The 27,516-nt window shown below is 42.4% G+C and overlaps 1 protein-coding gene across 2 annotated transcripts in view; it reads right to left on the bottom strand.

Annotated features, from left to right (window-relative positions):
• Positions 1 to 27,516, bottom strand: part of iqsec3a (IQ motif and Sec7 domain ArfGEF 3a) — a 310,387-nt gene that overhangs the window by 55,099 nt on the left and 227,772 nt on the right. For both annotated transcript variants that reach the window (XM_034163070.1, XM_034163071.1), the window contains exon 6: positions 10,072 to 10,194. In XM_034163070.1, coding sequence (XP_034018961.1) covers positions 10,072 to 10,194 — 123 coding nt within the window. The remainder of the gene's footprint in view (positions 1 to 10,071; positions 10,195 to 27,516) is intronic.

Raw genomic sequence — 27,516 nt, 5'->3', positions numbered from 1 at the left:
GGATGAACTCAGTTTAATTATGTGCAGGATTTCCATCTAATAAATATGTCGCTCCAACTCAAATAAAACACATCCATGCAAGATAATGTAACTTAATTTTGTTGGGGAAACATATACTTATTAGATTGAATCCAATCCACTGAGTCAGTTTTTTGAGTGAAAAACTGACTCATTGGATGAACTCAGTTTAATTATGGGCATGATTTCTATCTAATAAATATATGTAGCCCCAAATCAAACACTTCCATGCAAGATAATGTAATCTGATTTAGTTGGGACTACATATATTTATTAGATGGAATCCAATCCAGTGAGTCAGTTTTTTGAGTGTATCACTCAAACAAGTGACTCATTGGATGAACTCAATTTAATTATGGACAGGATTTCCATCTAATAAATATATGTAGCCCCAAATCAAACACTTCCATGCAAGATAATGTAATCTGATTTAGTTGGGACTACACATATTTATTAGATGGAATCCAATCCAATGAGTCAGTTTTGTGAGCGTATCACTCAAAAAATTGGCTCATTGGATGAACTCAATTCAATTATGTGCAGGATTTCCATCTAATAAATATATGTAGCCCGAACCCAAATAAAACACATCCATGCAAGATAATGTAACTTAATTTAGTTGGGACTACATATATTTATTAGATGGAATCCAATCCAATGAGTCAGTTTTTGAGTCTATCACTCAACACAATGGGGTAAGTGCCAGATGTGTCACAAAGAATCTCAAAGAGAGGGAGGGGAAGGCCCAGAAAGTGTGGAAAGGGGAGCAGAGCTCAACAAATGGTGATAGATGGTTCACAAGTTATTAAGTGGATAAAATTTTACTTATTATACTAAACTGGTATGTACAATTTATTGCAGAATTTTTCTTTAGTTGTAATTTATTTATATTTGTAGTGTTTGTCCACTTTAGTGGGAATGACTCTGAGGAAATAATAATAATAAAAAAACACCCCTGACATCGGGGTGAATGTGAGGCATTATTGTAAAGCACTTTGAGTGTCTGATGCAGATGGAAAAGTGCTATATAAATGCAGTCCATTTACCATTTGTGTATAAATACTGACCTATATTTTTTAATGGAAATACACCTCTAAAATATTACTCGAGCATAACAACGGCAAAAATACAAATGTGCAAATAATGCCAGATTACATAAAATACAACAAATTTAGATGAACATAAATTTAAAATAAAACTTGAGAAGGAGGTAATAAAAATTACAGTACAGAATAACACAGCATTGAGTTTTTCAAATTTCTGTGTAACTGACATATCGGGGGAAAAAAAGTGAAAACAGATCAATAAAACACAACATAAATAACATTTAAATAAATTATGTTTTTGTCTTTTCATAAGTAAACGTGGTTTATATTCACAAGGCAACTGATAGAAAACTGTAAATGGAAACCTTCTGGTAAGTAAATTGTATAAATATCATCACACTGTTAAAAATTTATTTCCTATTTTCACCACAAAAACATTGATTCAGTGGGATGGAGTGTTTGTAGTGAAGGTTCATCAGTCACTAGGTTTCCTTAAAAGACTGTCAATAACAGTGATGAGACCTCGACACTCACACACTCTTATAATAAAGAGAGAATAATTTATAGTCATGATGTGCTTTTGTTGTATTCATTTTAATTTCACTTAATTTAATGCAGTTTGAAAAAAAATGTATAAAAGGAACACTTTTTAATCTTTTAAAGTATAGCATCAAATTAGTTCAACTTGTGGGATATTGATCTGGCCAATTAAGTAGCACAGGGGGTTGTTCATCAGTTTCAGCTGCTTTGGTGTTAATTAAATGAACAACAAGTGTTGTAGGCTGACTGATTTTTCACTAGTTTTGCTTTTGGCTACGGTCAGTGTCACTACTGGCAGCAGGGTGCAGTACCTGGACCCTACAGACAGGTAGTCCAACTCCTCACATGTGCCATTGCCAGAAGGTTTGCTGTGCCTCCTAGCAGAGCCTCAAGAGCATGGAGGAGATTCCAGGAGACAGGAGAGCTGTAACGACAGGACCAGTATCTGCTCCTTTGTGTAAAGAGGAACAAGATGAGCACTGCTAGAGTCCTACAAAATGACCTCCAACAGGCCACTGGTGTGAATGTCTCTGACCAAACAATCAGAAACAGACTTCATTCAGCTTGGGACTCTGACGAAGGCGGTCGCATCTCCTCCACTCTCCCTTATCTCTGCTCTCTGCTTTAACGTTCAAGTCCCTACTTCACCAGACTGTGAATTCCTCAAATTATATTGGATTCTGGTTCTATTGGACTACTATTGGATTAACCATGGAATTGATCAGCTGGTCTCTGAACGCTACTGACACCATCTTTTCTACAAGAAGGTCAGGACCGGGGGATCCTACCTGGCCAAATGGAATGTATCCTGCAGGCTATGTTCTCGACTCCTGGAGTTCCTGGCGCGTTACATGCTTTGTGCCATTCTCCGTTGAGGACGAAGAGGATTTATTCATATTTGGTCTTATGGTAGCAGGGCTGGTACTTTCTGGCTTATGTGCTGCCCTGATCTACCAGAAAATTGGCAAGACGGCGGCATCAAGAACCACGGCCCCTCGCTTGTCCATTATGACTAACGAGTTGGGCAAGGCAGTGCATTCTCAGACTGCGATGACTCTTGAACTCAGATGCAAATTGGATCACATCTTTGAGCAGATGCATGCCTTGCAGATGAAGATGAAGATTTCAGAGGCCGAGGAATATTCTTAATTCATAATTGGGATTTGTGTTATGTTTCGGACGCGGTCGGAGCACCGACCCAGCGTTTGAAAGGACCCAGCATAAAATAAGCAGAGCACGGTTCAAAAGATAACAGAATTTAATAAACATAACAGTGGGATGCAGTGCTAAACAACTAAAAAGTCCGCGGTCTGGTGAGGTGGAAACACGGCACGCTCTCAACAGCGCAAACGGTCCGGAGCCACAGCAGTTCAGACCCAGGGACCCCGCCGACACCCCCCAGGTGGCCGCGACAAACCGAGTCTGTGAAGAAAGAAAACATGAGGTGAGTCCAACTCCACACAGAGAGACACAACTCAAAGGTGCACGCAATCAGCAAACACTTCCTGGCTTAAATCTATACATCAGCTTCTCACCCTGCAGGCACGAAACAACTTAGTTCAAATCTCCACTGCAGCAGAAGCTGATTAGACAATTAGCATAACGTGACAGCTCACTAACACAAGGTGTGAGGGACACCAAATCCACTGTCATTACTTCATAAAAGTCACCAAAAACCGAATTACCTCAGGAAGTGTGCTGAAGAGCGTGAGACCTCACCCAATCCTCCTTCACAGACTGTGGCGTCAAACCTGGAGCGGTCTCTGACGTGATGGTGAGATTGTTCTCCTGACGTCGATCTCACACGTCTGCTCACAAGGTCGAGCCTCTGGCAATCACACACTGTGCATTCAAGGTTTAAATGCAGCAATCTCTGATTAAGACAAAATACACCACAGCTGTGAGTCCTGATGACCTGCATGTGAAAACAAGCCTCAGGTGTTCAGGGTGAGGTCCTAATGCTCAGCCACTCAGTCCTGAATGCATACCACCTGGTGGGAGAAACAGAAAACAAAAACCAAGCCAGCCAAACATCCCAGCCCACAACAGTACCCCACCCTCACGGGAAGCCTCCCGGCGACCACACGGACCTGGGCCAGAAAAAACAAAGCCCCCCTCCAGGGACCATGGCTGGAATGTTGGCTGGGAACAAAAAACACCTCCTGCAGCTTCAGTTTCGGCTCCTTGTGCTGACGATCCAGCTGGGAAAGGCCCGTCTCCAGGAGCTGTGCGTTACTGTGCTCTGATGACAGCTCCATCATCAGCTGCTCCACCTGCAATGTTAATTTCTTCATGCAGTCATTGATCATCTCAATGTTGAGCCTCTCCAGCTCTTCCCTCAGCTGGATAACGCACGCTTCCAGCCGCCTCTTCTCTGTCAACAGGGAACTCCGTGCCAAGACCATCACTCTCATCCTGGAGCTCATCCTTTCCCACCCTGAGCCTGTCTGCAGCAGACTGCTCCGCAGCTGACACTCCAGTGCAGAGACATCCTTTGTTGACTTTAATGGTCTTGCCCTCTGTTTCATTTAGCAAACCTGTTAGAGTCTCCACCTTTGCGTTCATTCCTGTCGACTCTTGCTTTAGTTGTTCACTTTGCATAATTTTGGCCAGGAGTTCTTGAACCTGTGCACTCAGCCTTCTTCCGACTGTGTGTTAAAGTCTGCTTAGTCATAAAACAAAAAAAAGACAAACACAAACAACCATACCAACCCCCCCTCCCCAGAGGACCATCCCATCAAACCCTGGGAAGAGGAGAAAAGAAAAAACACAACCCAAACTTAAGCTTGCAAACAAAAAAAAAAAACGCTAACACCCCCCCTCCCCCCCCCGGACGACATGTAGGGACCAACACCCCCCAGAGGACATCCTGCCAGTTCCAGGAGTAATAACCACAGCCGAGGTCCCTCTGGGATCCAAAGTCACCCACGAGGACTCCCAGTGCCTCCCAGAGGACCGTGCCATCAAACCCCAGGAGACGCCCCCCCATGACTAACAGACCCAGCCCCGGCCGTCTACGGCTAGATGGACCCACAGCCCTTTCCCCCCCAGAGGACACCACAGTCACACCCTGAGGGCGGAAACCGGGGGAAAAAAAGAAAAAACATACAAACAAAACAACAACCCCAACCCCACCCCCTCAGCGCAGTGGAAACTGGAAGTACGTCCAGTGTCACCAACCACGACTATACCCCAAAAGTCAACCGGGAGGAGTGGAACAGCGGTAATGGCGTACGGCACAAGACGGCGCCACCCCTCCGACTTTTAAACCAGCCACCAGCTGCGGGTATAATCCACTGCCCCAAACCTCAGCTACGCCGATGGCATACGGCTCAAAGGCGCGCTGAAGCCGGAGGTGGAACAGGGAATCAACAAAAAAAAAAAACAACACCCCGAACCCCCCCCTCCCGGATGCAGAGGTCACCTGGGAAACGCCCAGCACAACCAAACTGCACCACCCCAGCAACGCCGACAACCTATGGCTCACACGGCTGGGGCCAGAGGAGAAGACAGGGAAGTAAAAACAAAAAAAATACCCCAAACCCCCCCCCCCCTCCCGGGTGCAGAGGTTACCTGGGAAATGCCCAGCATAACCAAACTGCACCACTCCAGCAACGCCGACAACGTACGGCTCACACGGCTGGAGCCAGAGGAGAAGAGAGGGAACAACAAAAACAAAAAAGAAAAAAGAAAAAACAACCCAATTACCCCCCCATCACCCCCCAGAGGACCGTCCCATCAAACCCTGGGAGGTGAAACCAAAAGAAATAAAAAAGACCAACAGACAAACATAAAGTCACCTGGGTCAAACTATGCTCCACACAGCCTACATTTTCAACTCCAGCAGACCACAGACAGTGCTTTAAAACCCACAAAAACAACAAATTAACCCCTGATAAAAACACCTCATACTAAAACAAGAAACAGATAATAGACCAATAAAAAAAAACTAACATTGGCCTACGTCGTCAAGTGCAAAGAATGGAAAAACGTATTTTCCATCCTTTGAACCTAGACGGTAATGTGACTCTGTCACCAACAGAGGGAGCCAAAGTGCCAAATAAGAAAATCCCTGTGGTAACAGAGTAAAAACCAATACACACTGCTGTAAACGACAGCAGGTTATAACAAACAGCTTAAAGTGCAAACTAAATACCACCGGGGCTGCTACAACAGGCGTCGGAGCCCGCTGCATGGGAGGAGACGGGGCTACAGCCGTAACAGCGGGGTGCGACGCGACCCAAGCTGTAAACTCCGCCATGCGCGCACCAATGCGCACAACCCGGGCGGAGAGCACCCGCAACTGATCCCGGATCAACTCCAACATCTGCTGCAGCCTTCCCGGCAAAAATACCGTCTCTGCTTCCGCTGGTCCATTGTTAAATGGCCAGAGACTACTGTTATGTTTCGGACGCGGTCGGAGCACCAACCCAGCGTTTGAAAGGACCCAGCATAAAATAAGCAGAGCACGGTTCAAAAGATAACAGAATTTAATAAACATAACAGTGGGATGCAGTGCTAAACAACTAAAAAGTCCGCGGTCTGGTGAGGTGGAAACACGGCGCGCTCTTAACAGCGCAAACGGTCCGGAGCCACAGCAGTTCGGACCCAGGGACCCCGCCGACACCCCCCAGGTGGCCGCGACAAACCGAGTCTGTGAAGAAAGAAAACATGAGGTGAGTCCAACTCCACACAGAGAGACACAACTCAAAGGTGCACGCAATCAGCAAACACTTCCTGGCTTAAATCTATACATCAGCTTCTCACCCTGCAGGCACGGAACAACTTAGTTCAAATCTCCACTGCAGCAGAAGCTGATTAGACAATTAGCATAACGTGACAGCTCACTAACACAAGGTGTGAGGGACACCAAATCCACTGTCATTACTTCATAAAAGTCACCAAAAACCAAATTACCTCAGGAAGTGTGCTGAAGAGCGTGAGACCTCACCCAATCCTCCTTCACAGACTGTGGCGTCAAACCTGGAGCGGTCTCTGTGTCCGTGATGGTGAGATTGTTCTCCTGACGTCGATCTCACACGCCTGCTCACAAGGTCGAGCCTCTGGCAATCACACACTGTGCATTCAAGGTTTAAATGCAGCAATCTCTGATTAAGACAAAATACACCACAGCTGTGAGTCCTGATGACCTGCATGTGAAAACAAGCCTCAGGTGTTCAGGGTGAGGTCCTAATGCTCAGCCACTCAGTCCTGAATGCATACCACCTGGTGGGAGAAACAGAAAACAAAAACCAAGCCAGCCAAACACCCCAGCCCACAACAATTTGGTTGTTCAAGTGAAGCTGTAAAAAGTGTTTTTCATTGCTCAAACCACAACACGGCAGGCTTATCAACCTGAAGGATAAATTGCCCGACTGTTTTCCTCCAGAGGAATGTCTTCAGGCCTGGTGATTATTTGGCTCTTTTCTTATCTCAACTCACAAAGACAATAAACTGTTTCACAGGACTGAAGCATGCTCCACTCCGTCTCCCCACCCCCCTCCTAACCCCATCACACACACCCCCACTCCGGCTTCTGCTCACGTCATCCCTTCCCTTCTGCTGCGTGGCCTTCACCCACTTGCCTCAATTTGGATAACGGACTTATTCAAACTTAGTGCACATAAACAATGTCAAATGTGTATGTGCTGTCATTAATTCTGATGTGTTCCATTATTACAGTAAACAAGTAATAATTGTGGACTAATTGCTGTCTGAGGTAACTGGAGTGTAAACATAATTTCTCCACTGTGAGATCAATAAAGTATATCTCATGAGGGTGGCCTGAGGACCTGACGTCCTGCAGTGGGTCCTGTGCTCACTGACCGGCACCATGGAGCTTGACTGCCATAGAACACCAGAACTGGCAGGTCCACCACTGGCGTCCTGAGCTTTTCACAGATGAGAGCAGGTTCAACTTGAGCACATGTGACAGATGTGAAAGGGTCTGGAGATGCTGTGGAGAACATTATGATGCCTGCAACCGGTTTGGTCACTGATGGTTTGGGGAGGCATGTCCTTGGTAGGATGCACACACCTCTTCAGGTTAGACAACAACACCCTGACTGCTGTTAGGTATCAGGATGAAATTTTTGAACCCACTGTCAGACCCTACGATGGTGCAGTGAGTCCTGGATTCCTCCTGGTGTATGACAATGCTCGGCCTCATGTGGTGTGAATATGTAGGTAATTCCTGGAGGATGAAGGAATTGATACCATTGATTGGTCCCCATGCTTGGCTGACCTAAATCCAATAGAACACCTCTGGGACATTATTTTTCTCTCAATTGGACACCCCCATTTTGCACTTCAGACTGTCCAGGAGCTAAGTAAGTGATGCCCTGGTCCACATGTGGGAGGAGATCCTCCAAGACACCATCCATCGTCTCATTAGGATCATGTAAACCGACATTGTCAGGCATGCATACAAACACATTGGGGCCAAACAAACTACCGAGTACCATATTGAGTTGCTGCAATGAAATTGTCACAAACTGGACAAGCCTGTCGCATAATTTTTTCACTTTAATTTTCGGGGTGTCTTTGAATTCAGCCCTATGTCAGTTGTCAGTTGTTATTTCCATCAACTGATGTGGCATCCTTTTATTCCTAACACATTACGCAGTCCATATCAGGAAAGATAAGAAAGAAAAAGAGAAAAAAGAAGAAAGTAGAGGACGATCTCCATTTACTCATCTCCACAGTGCATCCCCGCATCAGCCGCTTGTGCGCGTCAAAGACCCAGACTCATTGCTCATGCTAAACAAGAGCTGAGACTAGATGAGAGGCTAAATATGTATAAAACTTTAATTAATATTATTTATGTTGAAATGTGTTAGTTATGTCAAAGATGTTTAAAAACACACAGAGATACTTAAATGTTAAAAAAGATGTTTAAAATATGACAAAAGGTAAAAATAGAAGAATAGAAAGTTTTTAAAAACATGATTAAAATGTTTGAAAAGGGTGTAAAATGTGTGAAAGAATAGAAAGTTCTTTAAAATATGTTTAAAATGTTTACAAAGTCTGTAAAATGTCTAAATGCATAAACATTTCCTTAAAAACACATAAATATATTTAAAATCTGTTTAACATGTGTAAAAGAATAAAAAGAAACACACAAAGATGTTGAAATTGTGTGTATGTGTCTCGGTTGGGGGGTTGACTAAGCTAGCACTATGTAGTAGCATAGCAAGAGTCCCTTACCAAAGTCATATGAGGTATTTATCAATCCTCTGTGTCTAACATCTAAAAAAACCAACATGGGTTGCAATCGTGTAACAATCAATCAATCAATCAATCAATTTTTTTTTATATAGCGCCAAATCACAACAAACAGTTGCCCCAAGGCGCTTTATATTGTAAGGCAAGGCCATACAATAATTATGTAAAACCCCAACGGTCAAAACGACCCCCTGTGAGCAAGCACTTGGCTACAGTGGGAAGGAAAAACTCCCTTTTAACAGGAAGAAACCTCCAGCAGAACCAGGCTCAGGGAGGGGCAGTCTTCTGCTGGGACTGGTTGGGGCTGAGGGAGAGAACCAGGAAAAAGACATGCTGTGGAGGGGAGCAGAGATCGATCACTAATGATTAAATGCAGAGTGGTGCATACAGAGCAAAAGAAAAAGAAACAGTGCATCATGGGAACCCCCCAGCAGTCTACGTCTATAGCAGCATAACTAAGGGATGGTTCAGGGTCACCTGATCCAGCCCTAACTATAAGCTTTAGCAAAAAGGAAAGTTTTAAGCCTAATCTTAAAAGTAGAGAGGGTGTCTGTCTCCCTGATCTGAATTGGGAGCTGGTTCCACAGGAGAGGAGCCTGAAAGCTGAAGGCTCTGCCTCCCATTCTACTCTTACAAACCCTAGGAACTACAAGTAAGCCTGCAGTCTGAGAGCGAAGCGCTCTATTGGGGTAATATGGTACTACGAGGTCCCTAAGATAAGATGGGACCTGATTATTCAAAACCTTATAAGTAAGAAGAAGAATTTTAAATTCTATTCTAGAATTAACAGGAAGCCAATGAAGATGGCATCTACAGAACTACTCCTGCTAAAACACGACCATAGCTAGTAGTATTACGTCCCTGTTAGTAGTGCCTGCTTAGTACTGCTCCAGTCTACTACTGCTTCTTTCTGCCACAAGATAATCTATTAAAGATTGTTGCCATAAATATGTAGTTAACAACAAGTGAGTCTGGCAAATTTCTTGGAGAATGTAGACGTAAATGGCAAACAGTACTGTAAGCATTAGCTAGCATGCTATATTAGTCCCATAGCAGTGAACAGAGTGATGTAGGGGAGGGGTAGGAAATCTAAAAAAGGTCTTGTTTGAGAATGGAAAGCACATAAATACCTTAGATTCCTGGTACTATCTGCTTATGAAAGTAATTTTATCTCTTTTATCAACAACATAAAAAGTAAGTCAGTGTTCTTCAATGTGAAGTGTCCCGATTGCTTTGTAATTACCTGAAAGCTTCAATCAGACGTTCCACCTTCTGGGCTTCTCCCTGGACCCGAATATGAGCCTGGAATTTCCTCAGTGCTTCATCCAACTCCATACCTGAGAAGTCCATCTCATCCACCACACAACTGCTCAGAACCGTGATGAGATATGGAGAAATGCACAGGAGAAGAAGAAGGTACAAGATGAGGTAGAGACAGAAATAGGATGGTCATGAAAGAAAAAAGAAAATGTTAACTTGTGTATGCACCCCAGTTATCTGATTTTTCTAAATTGGGGTTGTACTTGGATCTACTTTCATGTGTACAATCCAAATAAATTCAAGTTACACCTTATCAGCACATTGTGGGTATGACTGGCCTTTTCAATGGGAAGATGATGCTCTTGATTTCTGAATCTTGAAGCTACACATGTCGGTGTGTTGCTGTGCTGCTTTACTGGAGTACCCACATGTACACAGACAGTACAGTAAAATGGATTACTCTGAACATGAGTTAATGCTTGGTGCTTGACTATGCTGTTCCAGTGGAAAAACAGCCAGATAGCTGAATGTACATTACTATCGCTCACGTTATGTTCTAAATGAGAGCCAAGGATATACGCGTAATTTATGGATTACTACTGCTCTTTCCATGGTATTTTATGTTTTCCGCACAGTATGCTCAGGCAGAAAACACGGGAATTGGATCTAGAATATATCAAGTACTTCAAGTACTGCACAAAACCTTTGACAGTGAACATTTTATGCATTTGAGAAATTCTAAGCCTGGTCCTAACCCAAAGTTCTTTCAGAGAAAATCACTTGCATAGTTGGTAGGAAGCTACAGCATCAGCTTAGAGCTTAATTCTGATTCTTGAAATATGCAGACATGGATGCTGTGGTGAAACCGAGCAGTAATAGGCAATGCAGATGGGTGAAATTTGTGATTGTGTGTGTGGTAGCCTGTATCGGAGGTAATGTTATCAAAGTAGAGCTGCTTTGGGTCCTGGATGGGAACTACCCAGGCAGACAACTGGTCCATTCCCATATCTGTTATATAACCATCTATCTGCAACAGCCAGGAAAAATGGCCAATCCAATGAAAGGCTCATTAAAAGTCTGCTAACGAGTCTTTGATTGGATTCAGGTGTGTTGGAGCAGGGAGACAACTAAGAGTGTCAGGAAGGTAGCTCTCGAGGACCGAACTTGGTCACCCCTGACCTAGACCTTTGTTTTCTTGCAAAGATATCGGCCTCGGCAAACACCTCTGTCCAGTGATCTCATGACTTCATAAGCTCTTCCCAGGCTATTCCAGATCTCAAAGACAGAGGAGCCAGAAACATGGACATCACTGCAGAGACAAGTGAATATCTCCAAAAAGCCCTGCAACAATAACTAGTAAAATGTTCTTATTTCTGACAATGAGTTTGATTGCACAGGATAGAAAGTAGACCAGAAAGTGGGCAAAAATACAGCGGCGTTTCTTTCACTTCCTTTCAAGGGTGAGATTCAGGATAACTTTGCACTTTAGGATATCTGCACTCTGAAGCAGCAAACCCGGATGCCTGCCAAAATGGAGATACCGGCAATGTAAATACAACATAAAACCCGATGCAAATACACAAGATTTTCACAGGTAAAACTTCCTGCAAATCTTCTTAAATGTCTTCAGGCTTTGCATTAGCAAAAAAGGAGACTAATCAATGAAACAGAACCAAACTGCACAAAGTGACATGTTGGACCAGTTTGGTTTTCAACAGTCCTCTTGAGCCACAAAGTGTCCACATAGCAGTAACAGATGGGTTTTTGCTGGTGGCACTACTGTGCCTTGAGGCTGCTGCTACTGCACTGCCATAGGTGTTGTATCAAATCAAATTAAATCAATTTTATTTATATAGCGCCAAATCACAACAAACAGTTGCCCCAAGGCGCTTTATATTGTAAGGCAAAGCCATACAATAATTACGGAAAAACCCCAACGGTCAAAATGACCCTCTGTGAGCAAGCACTTGGCGACAGTGGGAAGGAAAAACTCCCATTTAACAGGAAGAAACCTCCAGCAGGGAACTTTTAGGACAACCTGATAATAATGAATTACAATAGTCCAGCCTAGAGGAAATAAATGCATGAATTAGTTTTTCAGCATCACTCTGAGACAAGACCTTTCTAATTTTAGAGATATTGCGCAAATGCAAAAAAGCAGTCCTACATATTTGTTTAATATGCGCATTGAATGACATATCCTGATCAAAAATGATTCCAAGATTTCTCACAGTATTACTAGAGGTCAGGGTAATGCCATCCAGAGTAAGGATCTGGTTAGACACCATGTTTCTAAGATTTGTGGGGCCAAGTACAATAACTTCAGTTTTATCTGAGTTTAAAAGCAGGAAATTAGAGGTCATCCATGTCTTTATGTCTGTAAGACAATCCTGCAGTTTAGCTAATTGGTGCGTGTCCTCTGGCTTCATGGATAGATAAAGCTGGCTATCTGCGTAACAATGAAAATTTAAGCAATGCTGTCTAATAATACTGCCTAAGGGAAGCATGTATAAAGTGAATAAAATTGGTCCTAGCACAGAACCTTGTGGAACTCCATAATTAACCTTAGTCTGTGAAGAAGATTCCCCATTTACATGAACAAATTGTAATCTATTAGATAAATATGATTCAAACCACCGCAGCGCAGTGCCCTTAATACCTATGGCATGCTCTAATCTCTGTAATAAAATTTTATGGTCAACAGTATCAAAAGCAGCACTGAGGTCTAACAGAACAAGCACAGAGATGAGTCCACTGTCTGAGGCCATAAGATCATTTGTAACCTTCACTAATGCTGTTTCTGTACTATGATGAATTCTAAACTCTGACTGAAACTCTTCAAATAGACCATTCCTCTGCAGATGATCAGTTAGCTGTTTTACAATACCCTTTCAAGAATTTTTGAGAGAAAAGGAAGGTTGGAAATTGGCCTATAATTAGCTAAGATAGCTGGGTCAAGTGATGGCTTTTTAAGTAATGGTTTAATTACTGCCACCTTAAACGCCTGTGGTACATAGCCAACTAATAAAGACAGATTGATCATATTTAAGATCAAAGCATTAATTAATGGTATGACTTCCTTGAGCAGCCTGGTAGGAGTGGGGTCTAATAGACATGTTGATGGTTTGGAGGAAGTAACTAATGAAAATAACTCAGACAGAACAATCGGACAGAAAGAGTCTAACCAAATACCGGCATCACTGAAAGCAGCCAAAGAGAGCAATATGTCTTTGGGATGGTTATGACTAATTTTTTCTCTAATAGTTAAAATTTTATTAGCAAAGAAAGTCATGAAGTCATTACTAGTTAAAGTTAAAGGAATACTCGGCTCAATAGAGCTCTGACTCTTTGTCAGCCTAGCTACAGTGCTGAAAAGAAACCTGGGGTTGTTCTTATTTTCTTCAATTAATGATGAGTAGTAAGATGTCCTAGCTTTACGGAGGGCTTTTTTATAGAGCAACAGACTCTTTTTCCAGGCTAAGTGAAGATCTTCTAAATTAGTGGGACGCCATTTCCTCTCCAACTTATGGGTTATCTGCTTTAAGCTGCAAGTTTGTGGTTATACCACGGAGTCAGGCACTTCTGATTTAAGGCTCTCTTTTTCAGAGGAGCTACAGCATCCAAAGTTGTCCTCAATGAGGATATAAAACTATTGATGAGATAATCTATCTCACTCACAGAGTTTAGGTAGCTACTCTGCCCTGTGTTAATATATGGCATTGGAGAACATAAAGAAGGAATCATATCCTTAAACCTAGTTACAGCGCTTTCTGAAAGACTTCTACTGTAATGAAACGTATTCCCCACTGCTGGGTAGTCCATCAGAGTAAATGTTATTAAGAAATGATCAGACAGAAGAGGGTTTTCAGGGAATACTGTTAAGTCTTCAATTTCTATACCATAAGTCAAAACAAGATCTAAGGTATGATTAAAGTGGTGGGTGGACTCACTTACATTTTGAGCAAAGCCAATCGAGTCTAACAATAGATTAAATGCAGTGTTGAGGCTGTCATTCTCAGCATCTGTGTGGATGTTAAAATCGCCCACTATAATTATCTTATCTGAGCTAAGTCAGACAAAAGGTCCGAAATTCACAGAGAAACTCACAGTAACGACCAGGTGGACGATAGATAACAACAAATAAAACTGGTTTTTGGGACTTCCAATTTGGATGGACAAGACTAAGAGACAAGCTTTCAAATGAATTAAAGCTCTGTCTGGGTTTTTGATTAATTAATAAGCTGGAGTGGAAGATTGCTGCTAATCCTCCGCCTCGGCCCGTGCTACGAGCATTCTGGCAGTTAGTGTGACTCGGGGGTGTTGACTCATTTAAACTAACATATTCATCCTGCTGTAACCAGGTTTCTGTAAGGCAGAATAAATCAATATGTTGATCAATTATTATATCATTTACTAACAGGGACTTAGAAGAGAGAGATCTAATGTTTAATAGACCACATTTAACTGTTTTAGTCTGTGGTGCAGTTGAAGGTGCTATATTATTTTTTCTTTTTGAATTTTTATGCTTAAATAGATTTTTGCTGGTTATTGGTGGTCTGGGAGCAGGCACCGTCTCTACAGGGATGGGGTAATGAGGGGATGGCAGGGGGAGAGAAGCTGCAGAGAGGAGTGTAAGACTACAACTCTGCTTCCTGGTCCCAACCCTGGATAGTCACGGTTTGGAGGATTTAAGAAAATTGGCCAGATTTCTAGAAATGAGAGCTGCTCCATCCAGAGTGGGATGGATGCCGTCTCTCCTAACAAGACCAGGTTTTCCCCAGAAGCTTTGCCAATTAACTATGAAGCCCACCTCATTTTTTGGACACCACTCAGACAGCCAGCAATTCAGGGAGAACATGCGGCTAAACATGTCACTCCCGGTCCAATTGGGGAGGGGCCCAGAGAAAACTACAGAGTCCGACATTGTTTTTGCAAAGTTACACACCAATTCAATGTTAATTTTATTGACCTCCGATTGGCGTAACCGTGTGTCATTACTGCCGACGTGAATTACAATCTTACCAAATTTACGCTTAGCCTTAGCCAGCAGTTTCAAATTTCCTTCAATGTCTCCTGCTCTGGCCCACGGAAGACAATTGACTATGGTTGCTGGTGTTGCTAACTTCACATTTCTCAAAACAGAGTCGCCAATAACCAGAGTTTGTTCCTCGGCAGGTGTGTCGCCGAGTGGGGAAAAACGGTTAGAGATGTGAACGGGTTGGCGGTGTACACGGGGCTTCTGTTTAGGACTACGCTTCCTCCTCACAGTCACCCAGTCGGCCTGCTTTCCCGGCTGCTCGGGATCTGCTGGAGGGGAACTAACGGTGGCTAAGCTACCTTGGTCCGCACCGACTACAGGGGCCTGGCTAGCTATAGGATTTTCCAAGGTGCGGAGGCGAGTCTCCAATTCGCCCAGCCTGGCCTCCAAAGCTACGAATAAGCTACACTTATTACAAGTACCATTACTGCTAAAGGAGGGCGAGGAATAACTAAACATTTCACACCCAGAGCAGAAAAGTGTGGGAGAGACAGGAGAAGCCGCCATGCTAAACCGGCTAAGAGCTAGTAGCTGCGCTAAGCTAGCGGATTCCTAAAGACACACAAAGTGAATAATGTGTAAATAATTTAGAGGTGATTCAGCAGAGGGAGTGCTTTAGTTAAGGCACGTGAAGATTACACTGTGAAACAAATCGTTATCTAGTTAACTAGATCAATCTAACTGCGCCGATTAAACAGCTAACAGATACAGCAAAACACCGCTGTGCTCCGGAACAGGAAGTGATACAATACCGCAGTGAGAGCCAACCAGCAGTAGAGGCAGAATAGAGGTGTATCCATCACTATCAAATGCTGGTCCTCCTGCATTGATCACCTCTGCAGGATGTCAGACCCTAGCAGGGAGTTGCTTGCACTGATGTCCTCCAAAGCCTGATATGGTTGTTATCTTTTTAAGACTTCATAATTGGTGATGTCATGCAAAAACAATCTGTCATACTACAACTAGAGCCAGTGTAGAAATGCAGTGTTAGTATGCTGTCGTGGTGAAAGAACACAAGACTTATATATGCCAAGAGGCAATGACATCCATGCCTTAAAATTTCGTTCTTGCCACCTCAAACCTTATGCCCCCAATGTCACTGTCCATCAGAAGAGCCACTCTACAGCTGAAATAGATTTTTGTTGTTTGTACGAGGTCTGTCCAAAAGTATCGTACCTTTTTATTTTTTTCAAAAACTATATGGATTTGATTCATATGTTTTTACGTCAGCCAAGCTTGAACCTTCGTGTGCATGCGTGAGTTTTTCCACGCCTGTCGGTTGCGTCATTCGCCTGTGGGCAGGCTTTCGTCGTTGTTTCATTGCGAGGCTTCACAGAGAATAAGGAGTGTTACTACAGCTTTAAGGACGGCCCACAATGGCGCATGGCGCGCCGCGCTCCGTGCCGCCATCGAGAGGCAGAAACCACCACATCATTTCTAAACGGATCGCTGTGTGGAGCCGGGACCGTCGTGTGCAATTTCTCTGGTTATCACAAGAGCTGAACATCAGCCATTTTCCGGCAGATTTCACTTTTAACAAGAGATTTTGTCATGGAAAGCTGCGCGGAGGCTTCGCGCGTCACGACCGATTCGCTGATGAAGCGAGTCAAAGGAACACCTCCGTTTCGGAGTGTTAAAAGACAAGTTGGGACATGCCTATCTTGGCTTTCAGTGCTTACCAGTCGAGTGAGTATAAGAGAAATTGTGGAGAGCTGGGCATGTCCCAACTTGTCTCTCAATCTGTCTTCCACATGCATTGTCCTCACTCAGGACATCCATAAACTTTTTGTTTGACCCCCTCTTCTCCTCCTGCCTAGTAACTCCATCCTCTGTCATCGCTCCTTTCCATATACACAAACCATCTCAATCGCACCTGGTCTCCAGACCATGCAACCACTGTTGTCCCTTTGACATGTTCATTCCTAATCCTGTCAATCCTCATCACTTCTAAGGAAAATCACAGCATTTTTCAACTGTCACCTCCAGCTCTGCTGTCTTGTCTTTTTGTTAGCACCACAGCCTCTAAGCCATGCACTATAACTGGTCTCACTACTTCCTTGTAAACATTTGCTGTAACTGTTAAAAATATCCTTCTGTTGCAAGTCACGAGTGCCTGTCTCTCCTCCACCCACTCCACCCTGCCTGCACTCTGCTTCAGCTCTTTACCACACTCTCCATGACTTACAATAGCTGAAAACTACAAATCAAAGTCATTTAATCTCACCACCTCAACTCAACTCCTTGTGATGAGTGATGGCCAAATGAAGCATCATTTGGTGATTTTTTTTTTTTTTCGTTTTTGATGCTGCTGGATGGAAATTTCTTTAGAAATTAAAAGGTTCACAGTATAATACATAGTGCTCGAATTTTTTTGTGAAAAGAGACCACCATCGCGTAGGCTCAGAAAAAAAACCCTCAAATGCTTGAGGGATCCTCACGACCTGAAGATGTATGTCTGTATGTATGCCTCAATCAACCATCATTTGTTGTAAACCTCACCATTCCACCATTCTCCCCGATATTCACACATACTGTCTGTACTCCTTCCACAGACTTTCATTCCCCATCTCTCCAGAGCCTATGTTCACGTCTTCAGACTCTTCTCACCCTGCTCCCTACTCTCACTACACATTGTGATGTGTAGTGACCGAGGCAACTCCCTTGTGGCACACCACATACTACACTCCTGCTGCTTTTGATATCATTGACCATGAGTTGTTATTGGAAAAACTTCCTGGTTATGGTTTTGAGCTATCAGCTCTTACTTTGTTTTACAGTTATCTATCTAACAGGACTCAGACTGTGTTTTTTAATGGCAGCTTTTCTGGCACCAGGAGTGTAGTATGTGGTGTGCCACAAGGGAGTTGCCTCGATCCACTATTATTTACAATTTTCACGAAGGATTTACCATATATCTTTGATAAAGTTAGTGTAGTAATGTATGCAGATGAGTCAACCATCAGCACACTCACATAATGACTTGGAAGCTGTTTTAAATATGGAATTGCACAAGGTAATTGACTGGGTAACTTCCAATAAGCTAGTGTTAAACACAGTGTTAAACACAGACTAACTGCATGATTATTGGTTCCAGTCGTGTCATTTTGAAAAATCCCGTATTAAACATTAAAATTAATAATATGAGAATAAATCAAGTACATGAGACTAAGCTGCTGGGTGTAATGGTAGACTGAAAATTATCATGGATAAAACATATAAATGATATTTCTGTAAAAATGGGCAGGGGTTTATTGATTATGAGAAGACATGCAAGGTTTTTAAGTTGTTCAACTTTTAAATATGCTATTAAAGCATTATTATTAGTATACCTGGATTATTGCCCAACAGTTTGGTCAAATGCCTCTGGTGAAATGATAAATAAATTACAGATTATTCAAAATAAGGCTGCTCGTATAGCACTCAACTGCAGTTACAGGACAAATATTATTACAATGCATAAAAATTTAACTGATTTTTTTTTTTTTTTTTTTTTTACCAGGAAGATTATTGTTACGAAGTTACCGTGAATTTTGTTTAGGAATTTCTCTTTCAGTTCAGAAAATCATGCATACATAACCAGACATGCTGTGGTGGGAAACTTTACGCTACCTGGAGCCACTTCTAATGGCATAATAAGACATAATAAGCAATCTGGGTTTAATTTTTGATCATTTATAAATACGTTTTTTTGTACATATGAATTGATGAGATGTGAAGATTAATTTGATTGAAACTTGATTGTTTTGGTTTTATGTTTTTCCCTTTTTATTATTTCTCATTTTAATATTTCTGAATGCATTTTTGAGTTTTGATTGTATATTGTGTTTGTTGATTTGTGTGGACCCCAGGAAGAATAGTTGCAGCTCAGCTGTAGCTAATGGGGATCTAAATAAATAAACATAAATATAAAACAATACCTTCTACTAGCATCGACTTTGGTGGAGATTCCTGTCTGATTTCAAGTGTCAACCTGTCCATCACCACTGCAAGCAAAAGCAAAAATTGCAGAACCAATCCTTGATATAGGTGGAAAACCTTGGCTTCAGTGAATAAAAGTCCTACTATATGTTGCTTCTACCTCTGTGCCTAAAACAGGTGAGTTAGCACATCTATCTCCCTGAAGAGTTGAACCGATTAGAAGCAACGGGTTTAATGGATGGATGGAACACATATGTGGTAATATGAGAAGCCGGGATTTTTCTCCTCTGCCCATCTCCACCTTGAATTCAGCTGTTGTGCCTACTATATGTCACTGCTGTCAAACGGTCCTCATACAAATCCTGCACCACCTTCACATACTTCTCTGTCATTCCCTACTTTCTCACACAATGCCACAACTCTTCTCTTAGCCCCATCATATGATTTCTCCAAATTCACACAAAATGCAATTTCTTCTGTTATTCTCTATACTTCTCCATCAGCATTCTCAAAGCAGAGACTGCATCTTTAGTAGTAGTGTAGTAATAGTCTAGTAAACCTGCTCAAAGATCGGCACATCTCAAACCTATCTTATACAATGCTTTCATAAAATTCTGTGGCTCAACATTATGCCTCTGTTGTCTTCACCTTTTCTTGTAAAAAATGTTACAGTTCATCTCAATACTATTCCTCAGGCATCCTCTCATTTTCCAAGATATTAATTTTCATGTAAGGTCAGATCTGGGAGTATGGCGCAATGCCCAACCCAATCTTACGCCAGTTCATGATGGCATCATGAAAGTATTAGTTTGTGATACCATCATGGAATGCGCCACATTTTCGTGATGTATCACGGAATGCAGGGTAACACGGTTGGGGGGGGGGGGGGTGTCTGTGGGGGTTTATGGTTAGGGGAAGAGGTAGGGTTAGAAATACTAATGAGTAAACACTGTCAGTTCTTGAAAGAAACCATTTATCTCCCACAGCCAGGTGAAACATGGCCGTTCCCCTTGTCTTTTTTAACTGCTGCTGTCATCTACTCTTAGAGACCTGCAAGAAGGATTATGTCCAAGGAAACAAGTTTGGGCTGACATCCCCTCATTGCACAAGTCTCACAACCACACAGTAAGACAGGACGCCCCAAGTCCCTAAAGACATTAAGGGACCCTTTTTTTCAAAAATATAATTATAAGCCTCACTGCCATCTATCCTAAGCACCTCAGTGACTACACTGGCATGATAACTGAACCACCTGCCTTTATCTTCTTCATAGCTGTCCTCACTTAAGTTTTATGAAGTTGTTTCACTTCCTGATTCATTCCAACCTTCTCTACCTTTCATTTTCTTAATTCACTAGTTCCTCAAAGTACACCCTCCACCTTCTCAACAAGTGATCCTCTTTTGTTACCACATTTCCATCTGCATCCCTTATCATCTGATCTGGCTGTAATCCTTTTCTGTACATTCCCTATGTCTGCCTTAGTGTTGAACGTCACATAGAACTTGCTGTCTTTTCCTTAGCTTTTGCTGCCTGTTTCTTCACCTTATGTTGCATCTCCTTGTATGAATTTGTTGCACTTCCTGATTCATTCTCTGCCCACCGTCCAACCTTCTCTACCTTTCATTTTCCTTATTCACTAGTTCCTCAAAGTACACCCTCCACCTTCTTAACAAGTGCTCCTCTTTCATTACCACATTTCCATCTGCATCCCTTATCAACTGAACCGGCTGTACATCCTTTTGTTCCCTATGTCTGGCTTAGTGTTGAACTTCATGTAGAACTTGCTGTCTTTTCCTTAGCTTTTTGCAACCTGTCTCTTTACCTTATGCTGCATCTCCTTGTACTATTTTCTACTCTCTTCATCTATTTGAGTATCTGTTTTCCATTTTGCCATCCTTTTCCTTGTACTTACTACTTTCTTGAATTTCCTCATTCCACCACCATCTCATCTTCCTTTATGTCCAAGAGTAACACCTAGTACCTTGCTAGCTGTCTTCACAACATCAACAGTTTGTCCAGTCATCCAGCATGTCTTCACTCAGATTCCATCTGGGTGTTTGCCAATTGGTACCAGGGTGTTTCCACTGGGTGGATGCAGCAATGTGTGGCACCAGCACATCCTTCTATACTTGACATCTGAACTTGTCCAAAGGCAAAAAAAAATCCAGTCCACACATTAAAAAAATGCAGAACTGAGTTTATTTCCTAAAATTATTTTGCTCACACATAATTTTAGGAATACTGCCAACTTGGGAGAGCCAAATGCTACAAAACAGCTGGACACTGATTATTTAAACAGATGAGGGACTTTTCTGGCATTGCTTTGGTTTATTGAACAGTTACTTCATTGATTTACTTTATTTTGATGAACTAGTGGAGAAATGTTGCTTTTCCAAAAAGTAATTTACTGCCACAAACCAATTCATCCATTCTCTTAAAGTGTACCTACGATTGTCTTTATCCTGATTTTTTTTAAAATCCATAACTACATTTCCTATGTTGTTAAACATTCCCATGTCTGTCATTTTGCATACTTTATTAAAATCACAGTAGCAAATCAGTTCACATCTTACAATTTAAACAAACTGGGTTTATTCTCAGAACAGTCAAAATGTTGTTCTGCTTTTCACTGTCTAAAGAGAAGCAGAGTTGGTCCTGATCAGTACTTGGCTGGGAGACCACTTGGGAAGACCAGGGACTGTGTGTGTTTCTTTATGTACAACTAGAGAACATTTCTATACACGAGTCAAGAAACTCTTTTGGCCTTATCTTGATTATCTATGGCGCATGGTCTAAGAAGCACACTGTATGTTTCTTTGGCATGTCCCCAACTAATTCTTTAGTATTTATAGTGTAAGAGCTCTTGCACCTGCATTAATGGTAATTGTCTACCAGGTGGAGATATTGCTGCATTTCTAGAACCTTGAGTGCAGGCTGCTGTTGGGATACGATTACAAACCTGTTGCTTATACACTCAACAAAAATATAAACGCAACACTTTTGGTTTTGCTCCCATTTTGTATGAGATGAACTCAAAGATCTAAAATTTTTTCCACATACACAATATCACCATTTCCCTCAAATATTGTTCACAAACCAGTCTAAATCTGTGATAGTGAGCACTTCTCCTTTGCTGAGATAATCCATCCCACCTCACAGGTGTGCCATATCAAGATGCTGATTAGACACCATGATTAGTGCACAGGTGTGCCTTAGACTGCCCACAATAAAAGGCCACTCTGAAAGGTGCAGTTTTATCACACAGCACAATGCCACAGATGTCACAAGATTTGAGGGAGCGTGCAATTGGGATGCTGACAGCAGGAATGTCAACCAGAGCTGTTGCCCGTGTATTGAATGTTCATTTCTCTACCATAAGCCGTCTCCAAAGGCGTTTCAGAGAATTTGGCAGTACATCCAACCAGCCTCACAACCGCAGACCACGTGTAACCACACCAGCCCAGGACCTCCACATCCAGCATGTTCACCTCCAAGATCGTCTGAGACCAGCCACTCGGACAGCTGCTGAAACAATCAGTTTGCATAACCAAAGAATTTCTGCACAAACTGTCAGAAACCGTCTCAGGGAAGCTCATCTGCATGCTCATCGTCCTCATCGGGGTCCATGGTGGTGGTGGGGTTATGGTATGGGCAGGCATCTGTTATGGACGAAGAACACAGGTGCATTTTATTGATGGCATTTTGAATGCACAGAGATACCGTGACGAGATCCTGAGGCCCATTGTTGTGCCATACATCCAAGAACATCACCTCATGTTGCAGCAGGATAATGCACGGCCCCATGTTGCAAGGATCTGTACACAATTCTTGGAAGCTGAAAATGTCCCAGTTCTTGCATGGCCGGCATACTCACCGGACATGTCACCCATTGAGCATGTTTGGGATGCTCTGGACCAGCGTATACGACAGCGTGTACCAGTTCCTGCCAATATCCAGCAACTTCGCACAGCCATTGAAGAGGAGTGGACCAACATTCCACAGGACACAATTGACAACCTGATCAACTCTATGTGAAGGAGATGTGTTGCACTGCATGAGGCAAATGGTGGTCACACCAGATACTGACTGGTATCCCCCCCCAATAAAACAAAACTGCACCTTTCAGAGTGGCCTTTTATTGTGGGCAGTCTAAGGCACACCTGTGCACTAATCATGGTGTCTAATCAGCATCTTGATATGGCACACCTGTGAGGTGGGATGGATTATCTCAGCAAAGGAGAAGTGCTCACTATCACAGATTTAGACTGGTTTGTGAACAATATTTGAGGGAAATGGTGATATTGTGTATGTGGAAAAAGTTTTAGATCTTTGAGTTCATCTCATACAAAATGGGAGCAAAACCAAAAGTGTTGCGTTTATATTTTTGTTGAGTGTAGTTGTAGATAGTGCACCGTATGGTGCAGGGGGATATTAGGTTGTAGTTAATCTCGCATTTTGGCATATGAAATAAAGCAGTTAGAGTGGCCCAGGTTACTGGAATCAACTCAAGTGAGACTTTTGTGAGCAGTGTTGCCACAGTTACTTTGAATAAGTAATCCAATTACTGATTACTCCTTGAAAAAGTAACTTAGCTACTTTATTGATTAGTCAATTCTAAAAGTAGCTAAGTTAGATTGCTAGTTACTTTTTAGTTACTTGCACCAGCTGAAACCACAACACCTCCCTGCCACATCAACATGAAAATGATGTTTTGACAATAGTCACCTTATAGTCACCCTTTCTTGACTTCAAAGAACATAAATATTTGTTTTATAAAAAGTAAAATAAAGACATCTTTCTTGATGTCCTATTTAACTGTTGACAGCACTGTAACAGTAAAACTTGCAGTTTCTAACCTACATTGTTTATAAATGTAACTATTAAATTCTTTCTAACATTTTTCTAACATTTAAATTCTCTTTAATCATTTTAGTTGTTGAATTTATTATTATTATTATTATTAATATTATTATTATAAGTAGTATTAGTAGTAGTAAAAAAAAAAAAAAAGGCTTCAAAACTGGACCTTTAATCCAGGAGTGTTGTGGGGGGGGGGGGGGGGGCACATCCCTGCCCCGCCCCATGGCCCCTTTACATCTGGATTCGCCCCTGCTTTGGTGTTTGAGGACAAAGAATGGATAACGTTTATTTATGCAGAAAACACAACCAGACTGACAGGTAAGAAAGTTTTATCGCATTTTTACATCATGTCATCCTCAGAAAGAGAGTTTATGTGCATTTGAGTGGAAAAAAAAGTGTTAGTTGTTGACGCACCATGGATCAGCTGTTTTTAGCGAGCAGACACGGAGTGGCTCATCTCAGAGTTCTAAATAAAGGGGAAAAAAGCATGAAAATGTCTTTGTAAAGCTCAGTGCAGGTGTGCTGTTGTTACCGCGCTTTGAGAGATGAGGACTAGTTGTAGCCGCTGCAGAAAACCACTGATGAAAAGCTCGCAGGTTGCTGAAAGTGGGCAGTTAATGCGCAGTGACTTGGAGAAGTAATTTTAATCTGATTACTGAGTTGGAAAGATTAACGCATTAGATTACTCGTTACTGAAAAAAGCGGTCAGATCACTGTTTGTAAGCTAATGGATATGTGCTAACCTGTCAGAGTGCACCAGGAGGTAGAAGACACCAAAGCTCCCTGAGGTGATGCAGAGAACCAGTAAGGTCAAGTTTTGTATTTTTCCATTAGTGTTTCAATTGAGTATACATGCATCCAGAACCTTCATGTGCAAGATATAAACAGCAGTGTTGTGCACTGCTATAGTGTCCACATCTCCAAAAATGATTTTCACATAATAGCACTATGCCACAGCAGTGCTCCCGTGACCATACTTTACTCTGGCATGCATTGCACATTCTGATTATGATCCTCTTCAAAATCACATCTGCAGCTAGATGACTGCTCCCAGGAAAATCACAGGAAATATCCATCTCCATGCATCACCTGCACTTCACACATCCACGTCGCGATTCGCGGTCTGAATCCTTAAAAGCATACGCCTGTTAATAGAATGCATTTGGCACCATTGTGTCAATTTAAGACAGTGGATTATTACGGGGATGACCCGCAGTGAACAGCTCAGTGGAGCGTCCTTGAAAAGAATAGAAGTGGTGTCTTGGCGCAGTTTCTGTTGCAAAAATGCAGAACAAAAAATGGCCTAAAGCACCTCATGTGGTTAATATGCAAAGTTGGAAAAATACTGGTGGAATAGAATAAAAAAGACAATTACTGAGATAAAATAAGGACAAAAAAAGTGAAAAAAAAGTAAGACAAAAAGAGCTCTGCTGTTTCAAAGCGAACGACGGCAGTCATAGTAATGACTTGCAAATGAGTCACGTACATCGTTTTGTGAGCATCAGCGTTAGGTATATTTGAGGGCTCATACTCCAAAGGGGTATCTCACCTTTATCACTCAAAGTTTTTTGGTTTATCTATAATGTTTTTTGAATTGGAAAAGGTGAAAAAGTCACAATACAGCCTTTAAATAACTAATTAACCCCGTGATCCAACAACCCTCTGGTGGATTTGAAAGGCATAGTTTCTTTAAAAGTGCTTTAAAGATGTTACACATTAATGACAGCAGTTCACTATGTAAAGATTTACTGGCAGGCAGCATGGTGGCTTAGTGATTAGCACTGCTGCGTCACGGCAAGAAGGCCATGGGATCGATTCCCACCTGTGGCCTTTCTCTTTCTGTGTGTGGAGTTTGCATGCGTGGGTTCTCTCCGGGTGCTCCGGATTTCTCCCACATCCAAGATATGCAGGTTAGGTAGATTGGAATGTTTAAATTGTCCATAGGTGTGTGCGCCCTATGACTGCTGGGATAAGCTTCAGCCCCCCGTCACCCTCAATTGGAGTAAGTGCTTGAAGATGAGTGAGATTCACTGGTGTAACAGCATCCTGTGCAGAGGATGAAGGAGTACTCCTTCTGTGCTCAGTGCTTTTCCATCATCTGTTTACACACTTATACATGTTTAGCGCACGGCATTTGCCTTGGGTCACTGGTTAGAGATGTCAACTTTTGCCCCAAGTCTTTGGTACCATGTCTCTCTGGAATGACTTTGTGTGAAATAAGTGGATTCTTAGAGATGAGGAGTATCCCTTGCGTTGTGACGGAGCATCAGCTATAACATTTTGGTCATGTTGCGCATTTCTCTGTGCATGATTTTGTACACAGGTTGCCTCAGTGTTGAGCAACCCATTGGCTGGAGAAGGTCAACGTCATGCCTAAGTTTCACCTAGCTGCGACAGACAGATTGTTACTTTCAGGAGGAGGGGATGGATGTTGTTTGCATAGGTGATTGTCATTCAGGAACCAAGGCAGTTCCATAGTTTGGCGGATGAGATGATGTGGGACAGCAGCACATGCTCCCAGACTTGACATGACTCCAATCGATGCTACACAGTTTACACAGGTATAAAATAGTTGGTATAACGTGGCCATTTTCAGATTATATTTTCTTCTATACATGAACAAAAAATTAAGTTTCAAAGGAGGACCAATGTTCAGTGGTGCTGTGCTCCTTCCAGATTCTAATTATGCAACAAAGAAAATCTTCTACCTCATGCTTTGATTTTTGCAAGCAGCTGACATCAATCACACTGGTTTGTTCATTTTTCTCTTATTGGTCTTTAACAATCATCTTCTAAAACACCAGGTTTCATTAGTTGAATTACGTTGTACGGACAACCCTCCCTACTGAATGCAATGATAACATCTCTGAAGCATTCAAAACTCTCGCTCATTCTGGTTGAAGACCAGAAATCATCCCAACCTCAGATCATGAAATCTCCCCCACCAGTGAATTCAGACTACACACAATTCCTTCTGTGAGTCAGAATCTGCTCTGTCGACTTGTTTCTTCCAGTTGTTCTACTTGGGTCATCTTGCATTTATTCGATGGTGAAGAGTGCCATTTGTGGGAAAATCAGGAAGAAAGCTGCTGTGGAGACGTGTCTGAGGGAGCAGAGCACGCTAGAGGCTGCAGGGGGGTGGGTCATCCACTCATGCACATTCCTCCCCCCACCAACAGAGAGGAGAAACCCACAATACGTAAGGTGACAATAGGCCATTCCCACTTTAGTCGCTGCACGTAGGAGAAGCACGTAGGTTACAGGTGGATTTGTGCTATGGCTAGAACTACCCCTTTGTGTGACTAGTTAAGTAGCCCGGTTGTGTCATTGATGCACGGAGAAACAGCAGCATCATGTCTCTATGACAACACACACAAATATCTGCTTCACTTTCGTGGCATCAGGGAACATTGTGGACACATTTAAGTTCATGATTAGGATGAGCGTTTTCCGGCATACTGCATCGTGATGCAAAGACACGAACCAGCTCATCGGCCAATATAAACTCCTTCAATACTGTTTCACACTCAACCCATCACATTATGATTACTGCGCTGAGCTTTGAACTTCTGAGAGTTTAAAAACATGATGGAAGTAGGAGTGCGACCAAT

The sequence above is a fragment of the Thalassophryne amazonica genome, chromosome 22 (assembly GCF_902500255.1).
Source record: "Thalassophryne amazonica chromosome 22, fThaAma1.1, whole genome shotgun sequence".
NCBI lineage: Eukaryota > Metazoa > Chordata > Actinopteri > Batrachoidiformes > Batrachoididae > Thalassophryne > Thalassophryne amazonica.
The sequence above is the reverse complement of the archived record's forward strand: the minus strand, read 5'-3'. Positions and strand labels throughout refer to the sequence as shown.